The sequence below is a fragment of the Heloderma suspectum genome, chromosome 1 (assembly GCF_057233095.1).
Source record: "Heloderma suspectum isolate Gila_16-S chromosome 1, 16-S_ref, whole genome shotgun sequence".
NCBI classification, from domain to species: Eukaryota; Metazoa; Chordata; class Lepidosauria; order Squamata; family Helodermatidae; genus Heloderma; species Heloderma suspectum.
Window position 1 is genome coordinate 365,240,990 of NC_139458.1, and position 14,338 is coordinate 365,255,327.

Here is a 14,338-nt window from a genome sequence, read left to right on the forward strand (position 1 = left end):
ATATCTGGAGAATACCAGTCTGGGAAAGGCTGCTATTGACTGTGGGGCTCCCCGTAGTCAGGCTTTCGTGCTTCAGTTCCTGCACCACCAACTCTCCAATCCTACTGTAAGCCTGAGCTGCAGTACCAGCCTGACTGAACATCAGCTGACCATAAGAGCTGATTCCAGCACACAGAGCTAGGCACTCAGTCTCAGCAACTCGCTGCTATTCTGCCAGAGCTCCCTCTCCCTTTCCCCAGTGGTTGCACTGGAGCTGGGTTACCCTGCCTGGTGCACCCGCCTCTGGCCCTCTGATCCCCCTTGGCTGCTCTGGACCCGGACCCTTGTTTTTTTTGGAACATGTACCTGCTTCCGATTCCCTTGGGCTGAAGCTAGCTCTCCTGGGTCCTGGAACTGACTGCCAGGACTGCGAGCCTTGCAGAGGTCAAATATCACAACCATAATTGTTAAAATGAATAATGAAGAATACCAGCCTATGGTTCCCCGTTGCACTGCAGCAACAGGAAATGAGAGTAGGAGTTGTTCTTTACTTCATGTAATGGAAAACATTCATCCACCAAAAAAATAAAATAAAGCCATATGCATCATAATGCAAAATGTCCTTAATACTCAAACATCGTGATGATTCCTAAAACATATAATATAACCCAGCCACATCTGTACAGCATTTTGTGCAAGAGATAAATCATCAGAAATAGCGAATCCCATAGGCAACCTCGCTGACTACATGACAGCTGCCTTCTTCAATATACAATGCAATTATGTCTATGCCAGCGCTGTGTTCCATTCCCTGATACATTTTCAAAACTTCTGAGCAGAGAATGAATATTGTATTAGTGACATCAGTCACAAAAACCTAAGCGACATTTAGCAGCTAATAGTATTATATTATTGAAGGACAAACGAAAGAAATGAAAGAAAAGGGAAGCACTGCAAGTATCGACATAGCTACCTAGAAGCAATTTCCTTGTATATTCCGTATGAGATCCCATTGACGCTGTCACCGGATCCGTAGCTGCTTTTTTGTAATTTGCTCATGGTAAGCAGGTCAGTTGAGGTTCAAACACAGGCTCATATTAGACCTTATCCAACAATTCCTAGGCTAGATACAGAAAGTTCTGAAGTGCGCCGAAAGGACCAGCACCCTTTTTTAAAGGCAGTTATTTTTCTTAGGGGAAGTAGGGAAAGCAGGCATGGAGCTCGCATTCAGTTTAGCTTACTTCCAATGAGTTTTTTGGCTGCCTGCAGTGTGTGCACTGATGCTGTTCCTGTTTCTGCTTCCTCTCTGGCTCCTGCTAAAGTTGGCGGTACTTTTCCAGTGGCCTAAAAGGGACACAGACTTGGCCCTCAGCTGCCTCTGGCACAGAAGGAGGGCAACTGCTGATCAGACTTAGGGTGGCCATGTGTCCTCTTTTACAAAGGACAGCCCTCTATTTGAAGGGCTGACGGAGGACTGTCTTCTATTTGAAGGCATCCTCTATTTGAAGGACTGTCCAGTCCAAGCCCAGTTTAAAGCCCAACATGAGCTTAGTCCTTCTAAAATATTAAGAACAGAGGAGGCAACGTAAGCCCAGTTTTTAAAATTTGTTAGAAGAAAAAATAAAGCACAGACCTGAAAATAAAGCGTACGTTTAGCATGATAAATGATCAGAAACAGGGCAAAACACATTTAAAAAACAACAAAATTATACTGATTTCTTTTTTGCTCTGGTGTGTTTACGTATTTCATAATTGTATCACTGCACCAGGTGTTGCATCCTTTTTTAAAATGCTTCTGAGATGTGGATTGCAATTTAAGCTTAATGCTGAACTGACAGGCTGTAGTGGCCTATCGTGTACAGGGTGATAAAGAAAATACTTCCTTTGTTTTATTCAACTTGCTAGCACATTGTTTCATAGGCTGCCTCCTAATTCTTGTAGGATAACCACGGGCAATTGGCCCCACTTCAGAAGATTCTTTAAAGTATATAAAATATATACCTCAGTTGTGTCCCCTCTCAGTTGCTTTCATAGGAGCTAGCAAGCTAACTGACCAGGCAAAGCCCGCAGCATCGCTTTTTTATTCAAATTCAGAGATATAGTTTGGGGACTAAAGCAGCATGTGCTGGGTGCATCAAAACCAAAAGATATTTTTCTGAACCTCTTTGAAGTGGAACCATTGAGCTTCACACTGTTTTCTTTCCGAACAATTGAGCTTGACTGTTATACCCTCAATACCCTCTTCTACCGAGCACGAAATTGGGGGCATCTTAAGTTCTCTTGTTTCACCATGTCTGCTTTTTCTACTATTGAGATGCCTCAAGAAGGAAATGTACAAAGAAAAACAAACCCGGGGTTGTGATCAGTAACATGGCAATTATATAGAAGGAGGGTAAACAAACAATACATACGTTTTTGATTCTAGGCATTTTCCTAGACATAGTGAAGCTTTACCGCTTCATCCAGCGTAAACATAACTACTCAGAAGTAAGTCTCACTGAGTGCAATAGGATGTGCTTCTGGGTAGGTACACTTAGAATTGCAACCTCATGCTCACACATATTGTCTTACCTATTTTCTGATATTCTTCTGAAGTTAGAAGACTCAAAATTGGGTACTAGGATCTAGACAGCACCCGGGATTCTCTCTAGGGTTTTGAGAACCATTCCTACAGTTTCTACATCACACCGTGAGGCCTTCTCACTTACTGAGGATGAGCATTCAGAGAGATGACCACATCCCATTTCTGAGCAAAGCTGAAAATCCAAATGTTCACACAAGGGGGAAAGCTCAACTTGAACATCAGCCTTCAAGCATAAGGGCCTACAACTCAGCATGTCTATAAATCACAAGTCATCAATTCAATTTTAAATTAGAGTTAGAAGTCCAAATTTTTAACCACTGTGAGTTTCTAGATTCTAGAAGTTCACAATTCTTTAAAATCTGAGGTGGCTGGTGTTTTTTAAGAAAATGTGTGGGCATTTTCTGCTAAATTCTTACAAATAAGAGAAGGTAGGGTGGGTCTCCCATTAATCACTCAGCTATGCAGTTTAAGGAACAAGACATTATTCCTCATTATGCCCCCCGCCCCCGTCCCAGCAACTATGTATTCTTCCTAGTCGCTTCTCATCTTCCATAATCCCCAGGTCCCCTCTTGTTTTCAGTGGAAAAAAAGATCTAAATTATGATGGGAGAAAAGATGCACCACTAAACAAAGCAATCAGATTAAGTAATGGTGCAATCCACGTGTCTACTCAAACATAAGCCCCATTGAGTTCAGTGGAACTTACTCTCAGGTAAATGTGTACAGGATTGTAGCCTAAATAGATATAATTTGCCTTAATTCATCCAAAAGCACACCTGAGGGTTTCTGGCAATGGATGATAGGTTTTCAGATACTTTGCCCACCTTGGCAAATTGGAAATGCTGAAATATACAAGCCATGAAATACTGAAATAAGATTTTAAAACTATTCAGGGTACATTCACACTTTACAAATTCAGCTCTCCAGAATGTCCAACATAGAATCCTCCATAGTTGTTGTTGTTGCTGTTGTTTTTAAGAAGATATATAAAACCAGGAGGCAAGATTAATATTGAACAACTAAGGCTGCAATCCTATGCATAGTTCCCTGGGAATAATTCAGTGGGACATACTCCTACAAAACATTGATTGGTTGGGCTGTGTGTTTGGTTCATATGGCACCACGGCTAAAATGTAATCTACCACCAACCACCATTTTATCTTGAGCTTGCACACTTAGTGGAATCAGACATTAGAGCCTCTGTTTTGTGATGGCCAAGATCTAATTCTGTGACAAGAAAAGGATGTCAGCTTTATCACTTTCTGCTTCAGCTTGGAAAGGATGCCCCCAACAGTCAGGTATTGGTAGCATTTTATGATTACCTGCAGCCACAGAATTTGAAATGATGTAGCAACAACCCAGATGGATAATTTATGTTGCTTCTCAAGCTTGCAAAGGGCATATAGCAAATGAATTTTCTGCTCTTTCTGGACCTCTGCTCTTTGAGCTATATTGATGCTTACCTCGAAATTCTAGCCCTCTGAGTTGGAAAGTGACGAGACCATTTCCAATTTCAATCAAGTGAACGAAGGCGTTCAGATAATCTGACGCCAAAATAAAACAGTCTCCGGAGCTGTAGTTTCCCCAGCGTCCAAGAATCAAATCTCCACAAAGAGACTCCTGCAGAGATCTTGTCAGGTGCTCATAGAAGATGGAGTTGAGGTTATCATCATTTCCTAAAATCACAGTAAAACAAAGACTAGGGATGAGGAACAGAGCACCATGCAAATGACTCTGAAAGGAATCATAATTTCTTACTGCTTATTCAACTGCAAGCGCCTCTCTGGAGACTAGGATGATCCTCTTGGAAGCACACATCATCATTCAATGAGAGCAGATTCTACCTCACTCGTTTTGCCACATCTATCAGGGACTACACGGGCTGTCACTGTAACATATTTCATAGATCCCAACTAGTCTCCTGAATGGTCTGAAGGCACAGGATACAGGTCTATTTGCTGAAACTAAGCAGGTCTGGCCCTGTAAGCTGCCTGGAAACCATATGTAAGACACTCTAAGCTCTTTGAAGAAAGGGCAGAAGATAATCATAATGAATAAATATTAGGAGCCCTTTTCATAAGTTAGGCCTAATTGTTCATTTTTTTTACTATTGGGGTTCTGATGAGGAAAATAATACTTGACTGGAATAGGATTCACAACAGTGCTTTACATACACTAAGGGTGCAATCCTAAGCATGTTTAGACAGAAAAAGTCCTACAACTCCCAGCATTCCCCAGTTAGCCATGCTGACAGGGGAATGCTGTTGTAGGACTTTTTTGTAGGGCATTTTTCTGTCTAAACATGCATAGGATTGTAACTTAAGTAGTTGTATATGCAGAGCACTGCCTATTGAAGTGGATAGGATGCCCAATTGTAGTTGCCTGCTTATGTACTAATTATCTACATTTATTTCACCACTCTTTCACAATATGTATAGAGTGACCTACAACAAAACTAATGGATGCATTGGAACCTTGAAACTCAGCCATTACTAATTATTGTGCTTTTAGCTTGGGTTGTAAATATTTTAAGCATTTTAGATTGATGAATGTTTATATCTATCATGATATATTTTAATCTCTGATTCTGTAAACCACTTAGAGATATCTTTAGATATGGTAAGTGGTATATCAGTTGATTAATCATCATCGTCATCCCCCCAACTGTAATGAATTGTCTGGTTTAAGTAACAATAGCTAAGAATACTTGCGATTTAACCTTGTGAAAAATGTAGTAATAAATAAATGTCATGTAGTGCACGCAACCATAGCACGGTTTTAGTAACCGGACAACAAATGTTTCAGTCACAAGACAAGAGAGATTTAGACTTTTACATTTTATTATTCTAGGTTCGTTCATCACAGATAACCACCCAGGAGGATCATTTCATTAATAAGTTGGTTAAAGCCTTGGTCAAACAACTATCCTGGAATTCAAATGGGAACAGTATCATAACAACTTTATTGGGGTCAACTAAAAATCACAAAACAGTGCGCTAGCTTTTGAGTTTCACAGAACTCTTCATCAGGCTTGAAGTTAAAAAGAAAAAAAAATACAGGACAGGGAGGGGAGGGGGGAAAAGATGTTTCTGTTAGAAACCCCATCTGCATGTTGATCCAGAGAAGGCTGAGGAAGCATTCTGTGAAAACCAAACCCTAGTTCATTTTTTGTGTGATTTTTGGAGGGTCCTAATGAAGCTATTCCCCTTCATGGATCACTGCCTTGTTGTGGCGAAGGGGCTTGCGTAACTCAGTGAAGCCATAAGCTATGCCGTGCAGGGCCACCCAAGATGGACAGGTCATGGTGGAGAGTTCTGACAAAATGCGGTCCACTGGAGAAGGAAATGGCAACCCACTCCAGTATTCTTGCCAAGAAAACCCCATGGAACGTATCACAAGGCTAAAAGAGATGACGCCGGAAGATGAGCCCCTCAGGTCGGGAGGTGTCCAATGTACTACTGGGGAAGAGCAGAGGGAATTTCCAAGTAGCGCCAGAAAGAGTGAAGCGGCTGGGCCAAAAGCCAAAAGGACACTCAGCTGTGGATGTGTCTGGTGGTGAAAAGAAAATCCGATGCTGTAAAGAACAATATTGTTTAGGAACCTGGAATGTCAGATCAATGAATCAAGGTAAGCTGGAGGTGGTCAAACATGAGATGGCAAGATTGAACATCGACATCTTGGGAATCAGCGAACTAAAATGGACAGGCATGGGCAAATTTAATTCAGGTGACCATTATATCTACTACTGTGGGCAGGAATCCCTTAGAAGAAATGGAGTAGCACTCATAGTCAATAAAAGGGTGGGAAAAGCAGTACTAGGGTACAATCTCAAAAACGACAGAATGATCTCAGTACAAATCCAAGGCAAACCATTCAACACCACAGTAATTCAAGTCTATGCCCCAACCACTGAGGCTGAAGAAGCTGAGGTTGATCGGTTCTATGAAGGCCTACAACACCTTCTAGAACTAACACCAAAAAAAGATGTCCTCTTCATCATAGAGGATTGGAATGCTAAAGTAGGAAGTCAAGAAATCACCAGGATAACAGGCAAGCATGGCCTTGGTGTACAAAATGAAGCAGGACAAAGGCTAATCGAGTTTTGCCAAGAGAACACGCTGATCATAGCAAACACTCTTTTCCAATTGCACAAGAGACGACTCTACAAATGACATCACCAGATGGTCAATATCGAAATCAGATTGATTATGTCCTTTGCAGCCAAAGATGGAGAAGCTCTATACAGTCAGTAAAAATAAGACCTGGAGCTGACTGTGGCTCAGATCATGAGCTTCTTGTTGCAAAATTTCGGCTTAAATTGAAGAATGTAGGGAAAACCACTAAACCATTCAGGTATGACCTAAATCATATCCCTTATGAATACACAGTGGAGGTGAGGAATAGATTTCAGGGATTAGACCTGATAGACAGAGTGCCTGAGGAACTATGGACGGAGGTCCGTAACATTGTTCAGGAGGCAGCAACGAAATCCATCCCAAAGAAAAAGAAATGCAAGAAAGCAAAGTGGCTGTCTGATGAGGCTTTACAAGTAGCTGAGGAAAGAAGGGAAGCGAAAAGCAAGGGAGAAGGGGGAAGAGATATCCAACTGAATGCAGAGTTCCAGAGAATAGCAAGGAGAGACAAGAAGGCCTTCTTAAATGAACAGTGCAAAGAAATCGAGGAAAACAACAGAATGGGAAAGACTAGAGATCTTTTCAAGAAAATCGGAGATCTCAAGGGAATGTTTTGTGCAAAGACGGGCATGATAAAGGACAAAAAAGGCAGGGACCTAACAGAAGCAGATGAGATTAAGAAGAGGTGGAAAGAATACACAGAAGAACTATACAGGAAAGATCTGAATGTCCCTGATAGTCATGATAGTGTGGTCACTGAACTTGAGCCGGACATCCTAGAGAGTGAAGTCAAGTGGGCCTTAGGAAGCATTACTAACAACAAAGCTAGCGGAGATGACAGTATTCCAGCTGAGCTATTTAAAATCCTAAAAGATGATGCTGTTAAAGTGCTGCATTCAATATGCCAACAATTTTGGAACACTCAACAATGGCCGCAAGACTGGAAAAGGTCAGTTTACATTCCAATTCCAAAGAAGGGCAACGCCAAAGAGTGTTCAAACTACCGCACAATTGCGCTCATTTCACATGCCAGCAAGGTGATGCTCAAAATCCTACAAGCTAGGCTTCAGCAGTATGCGAACCGAGAACTACCGGAAGTACAAGCTGGGTTTCGAAGAGGCAGAGGAACTAAAGATCAAATCGCCAACATTCACTGCATCATGGAGAAAGCAAGAGAATTCCAGAAAAACGTCTATTTCTGCTTCACTGACTACACTAAAGCCTTTGATTGTGTGGATCACAAAAAACTGTGGCAAATTCTTAAAGTGATGGGAGTACCAGACCACCTTACCTGTCTCCTGAGAAACCTGTACGAGGATCAAGAAGCAACAGTAAGAACCAGACATGGAACAACCGATTGGCTCAAAATTGGGAAAGGAGTACGACAAGGCTGCATATTGTCACCCTGCTTATTTAACTTATATGCAGAGTACATCATGAGAAATGCTGGGTTGGATGAATCACAGGTCGGAATTAAGATTGCTGGGAGAATTATCAACAACCTCCGATATGCAGACGATACCACCCTAATGGCAGAAAGCGAAGTGGATCTCCAGAGCCTCTTGTTGAGGTGAAAGAGGAGAGTGCAAAAGCTGGTTTGAAACTCAACATTAAAAAAACTAAGATCATGGCATCTGGCCCCATCACTTCCTGGCATATAGAAGGGGAAGAAATGGAAGTAGTGACAGATTTTACTTTCTTGGGCTCCAAGATCACTGCAGACGGTGACTGTAGCCATGAAATTAAAAGATGCTTGCTCCTTGGGAGGAAAGCTATGGCCAACCTAGACAGCATAGTAAGAAGCAGAGACATCACCTTGCCGACAAAGGTCCGTCTAATTAAAGCTATGGTTTTCCCAGTAGTAATGTATGGCTGTGAGAGCTGGACTATAAGGAAGGCTGAGCGCCGAAGAATTGATGCTCTTGAACTGTGGTGCTGGAGAAGACTCTTACGAGTCCCCTGGACTGCAAGGAGGTCAAATCAGTCCATACTAAAGGAAATCAACCCTGAGTGCTCATTGGAAGGACAGATACTGAAGCTGAAGCTGAAATATTTTGGCCACCTAATGCGAAGAGAAAACTCTCTGGAAAAGACCCTGATGCTGGGAAAGACTGAAGGCAAAAGGAGAAGGGGACGGCAGAGGATGAGATGGCTAGATAGCATCACCGATGCAATGAATATGAACTTGAGCACACTCCGGGAGAGAGCGCAGGACAGGAAGGCCTGACGTGCTATGGTCCATGGGGTCACGAAGAGTCGGACACGACTGAACAACAAATGAAGCTATTGCAATACTGTTCCTATTTGGTTGCTTTGTAATGGACCAAATCAAATGGTTGGGCCACACCCAGCATCAGCTGGCCTAATGTCCACACCTGGATCCATCAATACTCAATTCACCAGAATATGTCAGTGCCCAAACCAAATGAAAAACATGCAAGTGATCAAAGGACCAGTTTTGATGATGAATTTGGCTGCAGTGGAGATTTATGGTAGAAGTCTTTAGGATACACAAATAACAGGTACATGGTCAATCTGGAGGGGTGAGGTGGATAAAATTGGCTGCCAAATAATTTGTTGTTGTATTTACATGTGAATGGGATGATACCATTTTATTCTTGCAACAACCAATTTTGCTTCTTGGCTGAACAGGAATTTTTGAACCCAGGTTTCCCCTGGTCTAAGTCCAGCTCTCAGTCTGCAACTCCGCACTGGCACTTTAGACTGATTATTCCTTTGGGAACTGGGAAGTCTAATTCATGAACCAAAGCACTGATGGTGTGCAGAGAGTGTGCTCAAGGCAAATTAAAATAAGAACCTAAATATGATTAATGAAATGAAGCAAAATTTTCCACGTGTGCCAAAACAGTGTCACACAGTCTAACTGACAGTGCAAGTGAGTTTGAAGTCTCTTGCCTAATTAACATGGTTTGGCTTGGGCAGCTCTTTCACTTTTTCCTATGCATCAGTGCTCACCAATATATTCTATTTAAAGGCTATCCAAGGTCCTTGGGTCCTTGGAAATGTAGATGTCGAAATCTTTCAAGAAAGTTTCTTTTTGAATATGTTGGTGAAGTTCAACACTGACTCAGAGTAAAGGGCAAGGACAAATATCTGGCTTAGCTGTACAATTGCCTTTAATGTAGATCAGGGGTTGGGCAATATGCCACACTCTGGATGTTTTGGCCTACAATTCCCATAATCCCTAGCCAGCATAGCCAATGGTAAGGAATGGTGCGAGTTGTAGGCCAAAACATTTGGAAGGCCAAAAATTGCCCACCCCTGTTGTAGATCTTCACAGCACTGTTTTGATTATAGACTGATTATGGCACTCATAGGCTCACTGATCCATGGTGGATGGCAATGCTGGAATTGTAATGCTACTCCTAGCTACAGGAGGGTTCCTTTGTTGGTACTGGGTCATGCACAACAGGCCTGTGCTGATTCTTAGAGTCCCTACATAATGACACTGTTTATACAAGAGTAGCAGGGAGGTGGATCAGTGGCGGAGAAGAAGACGGGAAGGGCCATTGTCAGGGATCATCTATGCGAGATCTTCGGACCTCACCATTCAAACTAAGATAACCTGAAGACAACAAGGCATCTGTATCTTTAATAGTTATGTAGGAGAGGGAATTTGAAAAGGTTCAGCTTCTTCACTGCTGCATAGCAAGTTGTATCAATCAAAATTCCCTCTTCTGCACAGCTAGTAAACAAGATGTCATCTTTGCATGCCCCCCACTTTCAAAACATAACTTGATAAGTGCCTTACCAGCTGATGGTTGCTCTGGAGTGAGTACTGTTCACAGAGCTGCTACAGCTTTAGAGGGAAGTAACACACAAGCACTATTTGTAGTGGAAAGGCAGGATGTACATTTGATAGATAAATAAAGAGGCATCAGATTAGACTCAAGATGGATTTTGGTATGAGGATACCACACAAAGAGAAACACCATCACTATATAATTTCCCTGCACCAGTAGTAAAATTGTCAGATCAGTGTGATACTCTATATACTCATCTAGAATATTTTCATTCAATGGGATGATTTACAGCTTGACAACTCTTTAATGAATGGAAAATATTTTTTTTCTTACAAAATCCCACCTAAACCACAATGTTTCAAACTCTCAAAAATCCTTTTCAACTAAATTTCCTTTATGCCCCCAACTACAAACATATAGTGGTGAAAAAAAGTTTGTGAACCCTAATGATAATTACGGAAATTCCATAGTTTTACCAAGTTAGCTTTCGTGAATCAATACCAGTCCTTTTCTAAATATCCAATAGGGTTTATATTACCCAATTCCGTGTCTTGTGAAATACAATGATGTATAAATTAGGCAAACAACGAGTACTTAAGAGTCAGGGTATGTGCAAAAATAAGTGAACCCCTGGTTGCATCAGCTCAACTAAAGGGAATATTTAGAATCAGGTATTTAAGTAATTAGGTAGATCTTTAGGGGTGACTTTGAGAGGCCCCACCCTATAAAAGGATCAGAAATGTTGTGAGTTTGGTCTTCACCATATGGTTGTGCGGAAACATGTCATGCCACGATCAAAAGACATCTCTGAGGACCTCAGAAAAGCTGTTATTGCTGCTCATCAGTTTAGAAAGGGTTACAAAACCATTTCTAAGGATTTGGGGCTCCACCAATTCACTGAGAGACAGACAGTCTACAAATGGAGAAGGTTCAAGACCACAGTCACTCTACCCAGGAGCGGTGGTCCTACCAAAATTTCTCCAGGAGCAAGCGAGCACAGGAAGTAAAAAAGAACCTCAGAGTAACATTTCAGAGTAACTCTCACCTTGGCTAATGTGAGAGTTCATGACTCATGGCCAGAAAAAGCCTAAACAAGAATGGTGTTTGTGGTAGGATACCAGGAAAAAAACACTTGTTTAATCAGGTTATCTATTGTTCTTTATCTAGGATTATGAGGTTAGATTAAGGTCTAATAACATTTTTGGTTGGAAATATGTGACAATCCTAAGGGGTTCACAAACTTTTTCTCACCACAGTAAGAGGTTGGACCCAGTGGTTCCCTTCCACAAGCAGAAAGGCTTTCCCCAACTAAATGAGCTTCTTGGGTGTGAAAAGAGAACTGAGTGCTTCTGTTAGTGCAAGGTGTTGTGCAATATCTTTCTCAATGTTTTGCACAACAGCTCCAGAGGCATGCTACCACAAGGCATTCTACTATCTCTTGCACAAGGTCTTGCACAATAACCACAAGATCCATGCTTGTGCTAAGCCCATGTTGTGCGATGGCTCTTCTACAACCATTTGCAAAATAGCACAACTGGCATAATTTCCTCTGCTAGCATATATCTGGATCCAACCCAATGTATGTTCAATTTTTTGAATAATCAATCATAAACATAAGTTTAAAAAATTCTGATCCATACCTGCATCCTTTTCAATCTGAAGTGCCAGTCTTGTATTAGAATGGTCCACTCGTTTTGTGCTGGAAAAAATGGATATCTATAGATTATCCCTGTTAGGTGATGGGGAAGTTTTCTGTACAAGTTAGGTGATGTAATTCCTGATCTGGCTTCAGTTGGCCACACAAAAGATTATCCTGCAGTATTTCATTCTTACACAACCCAAATTCTTTGAACATCAACAGTGGCACCCATTTTGTGAACTGATTGAATTCCTGGCTGACTGGGATGGTTGCTTCAAGCAGGTGAGCCAATGCATGTAATGAGCTATCTAAAACATTAGATCCCACCGATGTAGTTGACACCTGCAATCCCATATTTCAAGCCTCCATTAAAAGAATCCTCATACAATCAGTATGGATGCTAGCTTGAAGTAAATGGTTTCAGTATCCCCTCTTTTCACATTCAAACAATATCTAATCTCACTGATCAAATTGTATTACAAATATCCTATACACCGAGATATGTAAGCTCAATAGATTAGAGTTTTTATATTTGTCATTCCAGCACAAGCATTCTGACAGCTACCAGAAGAAGAGTATACAATATCAAAGGATCTATCTGGCCATTGCAGACACCATTAGAATAACTAGGTGAACAATCCCAGCTCATTTTTGTGGCCCAGTTTAATTGATTAATTAATATCAGACAGCCCACATGGTTCATGAAGAACTTAAAAACCTACTGCTCACCATCTTTCTTCCAGGCTTCATCCAGCACCTAGCTTCCCTTCGTCTAAGACTGGTTATTCCGTTAAGTTACCCAAGGCTTGAACAAGTAAGGAGTCAGGCACTATGCTGCTCACTTACATCATCAGTATAGCCATTTTACCCACCACTCTGTGTGGGTACTTACTGCCTGTGATGCTCAATTGGTAGCTATTGTAATACCACGATGATTCCCAGAGCCTAGTATGTACTTTTTTAAGTGTTCTGCCTGTGGCTTAAATTTTACACTGTATTTTCTTTTACTTTCATTATGATATTATGGTAGACAGCAACCTTAAAGCTTACTGGCTTTGAAGAGAGTAGGGACACCTGGGAATACAAATTTTATACATGTATAAAATTAGGGCTGAGCCAAAACTACTTTTTTTTCTCTTTTTTTTTTGAGAAAATGGTCAGGATTGCTGAAAAATACCTCCCATTTTGAATTTTTTTCTTCACTTTTTCTTCACTTATTCATTTAAGTTGCCCTCATGCTCACTCTCAATTGCTCTCACTAGCCCTCAGTAACATTATCATACGGCTAATACTGATAGGCTACATAATATTGTGATGTCATCCTGTTCATTACACCTGACTGAGTGGTGTCATCAGTATGACTAACCAGGAGGAAGGAAGCGACCGGAGCTAGAGGAAACAATGGGACTTAACAGGATTGGGCGGGGGGGACAGGATAGAAAACAGTGAACATTCAAGTCTAAGTATTTGTCAGGAGAAATTTCAACCCTATTGAAATAGCTAGTTTCAGCTCAAAAATTGGAAGTGAAGATTTACATAACCTAATATAAAATCCTCCCAATTGTTTTTATGCATTTACAATGCTTCTACTGTGGAGCTGTCAGAGAGGAGCATTTGGAATTGGACTGAACCACATCAGTTTTTAGTTAAAGCTTTATTCTGAAGTTCTAAACCTGATTTTCCCCCCAGGTACATTCCAATTTACACACAGTATAAAATGGTTCAGATTCAGTTCAAGGAAAATGGATGAGTTGGACCAGTTTTCATTTCACCTCAGTTTCAGTTTGACTCCCTTAATGTTATTGTAAACAACTATGAAGACATCCAACATCATGCAAATGGACATCTGCTCAGGCAACAGGACTTCTCCTTGCTCTCCTTCCCCTTCACCCTCCCCATGTGCCTGCCAAATCTGCTCCAGAAGGTGCCCAACCCTCTGTAGCAAGTTTGGGGGTACTGTAGGGAGAGGGGGAATCTGTTCCACCAATATTTTCAGTTCCGCCGGCAAACAGACAGCTCAGATTACAACCCTATGCTACTTTTATGACAGGAAAACTCAGGTTGTTATCTCTTGTCTTCTGTTCTTAAAAAGAACCCAATGGCCTGGCTCGCACGTAACGACAACCTAGAGTATGGGTTGAGTATGGCTTGCCGTTGAATCATGGTTTTCCATTGAACTGTGGGTTGTCATTACATGTAAACCCTGCACTATGGTTTAACTATGGGTTGCGAACCATGA

General features: G+C 41.4%; 1 protein-coding gene across 1 annotated transcript in view; it reads right to left on the reverse strand.

Annotated features, from left to right (window-relative positions):
• PCNX2 (pecanex 2) overlaps nucleotides 1-14,338 on the reverse strand; it is a 164,135-nt gene that overhangs the window by 30,526 nt on the left and 119,271 nt on the right. Inside the window, exons 24-25 of the mRNA XM_084828140.1 lie at nucleotides 12,101-12,159; nucleotides 4,027-4,239 (exon numbers count right to left, since the gene is read on the reverse strand). Coding sequence (XP_084684266.1) covers nucleotides 4,027-4,239; nucleotides 12,101-12,159 — 272 coding nt within the window. The remainder of the gene's footprint in view (nucleotides 1-4,026; nucleotides 4,240-12,100; nucleotides 12,160-14,338) is intronic.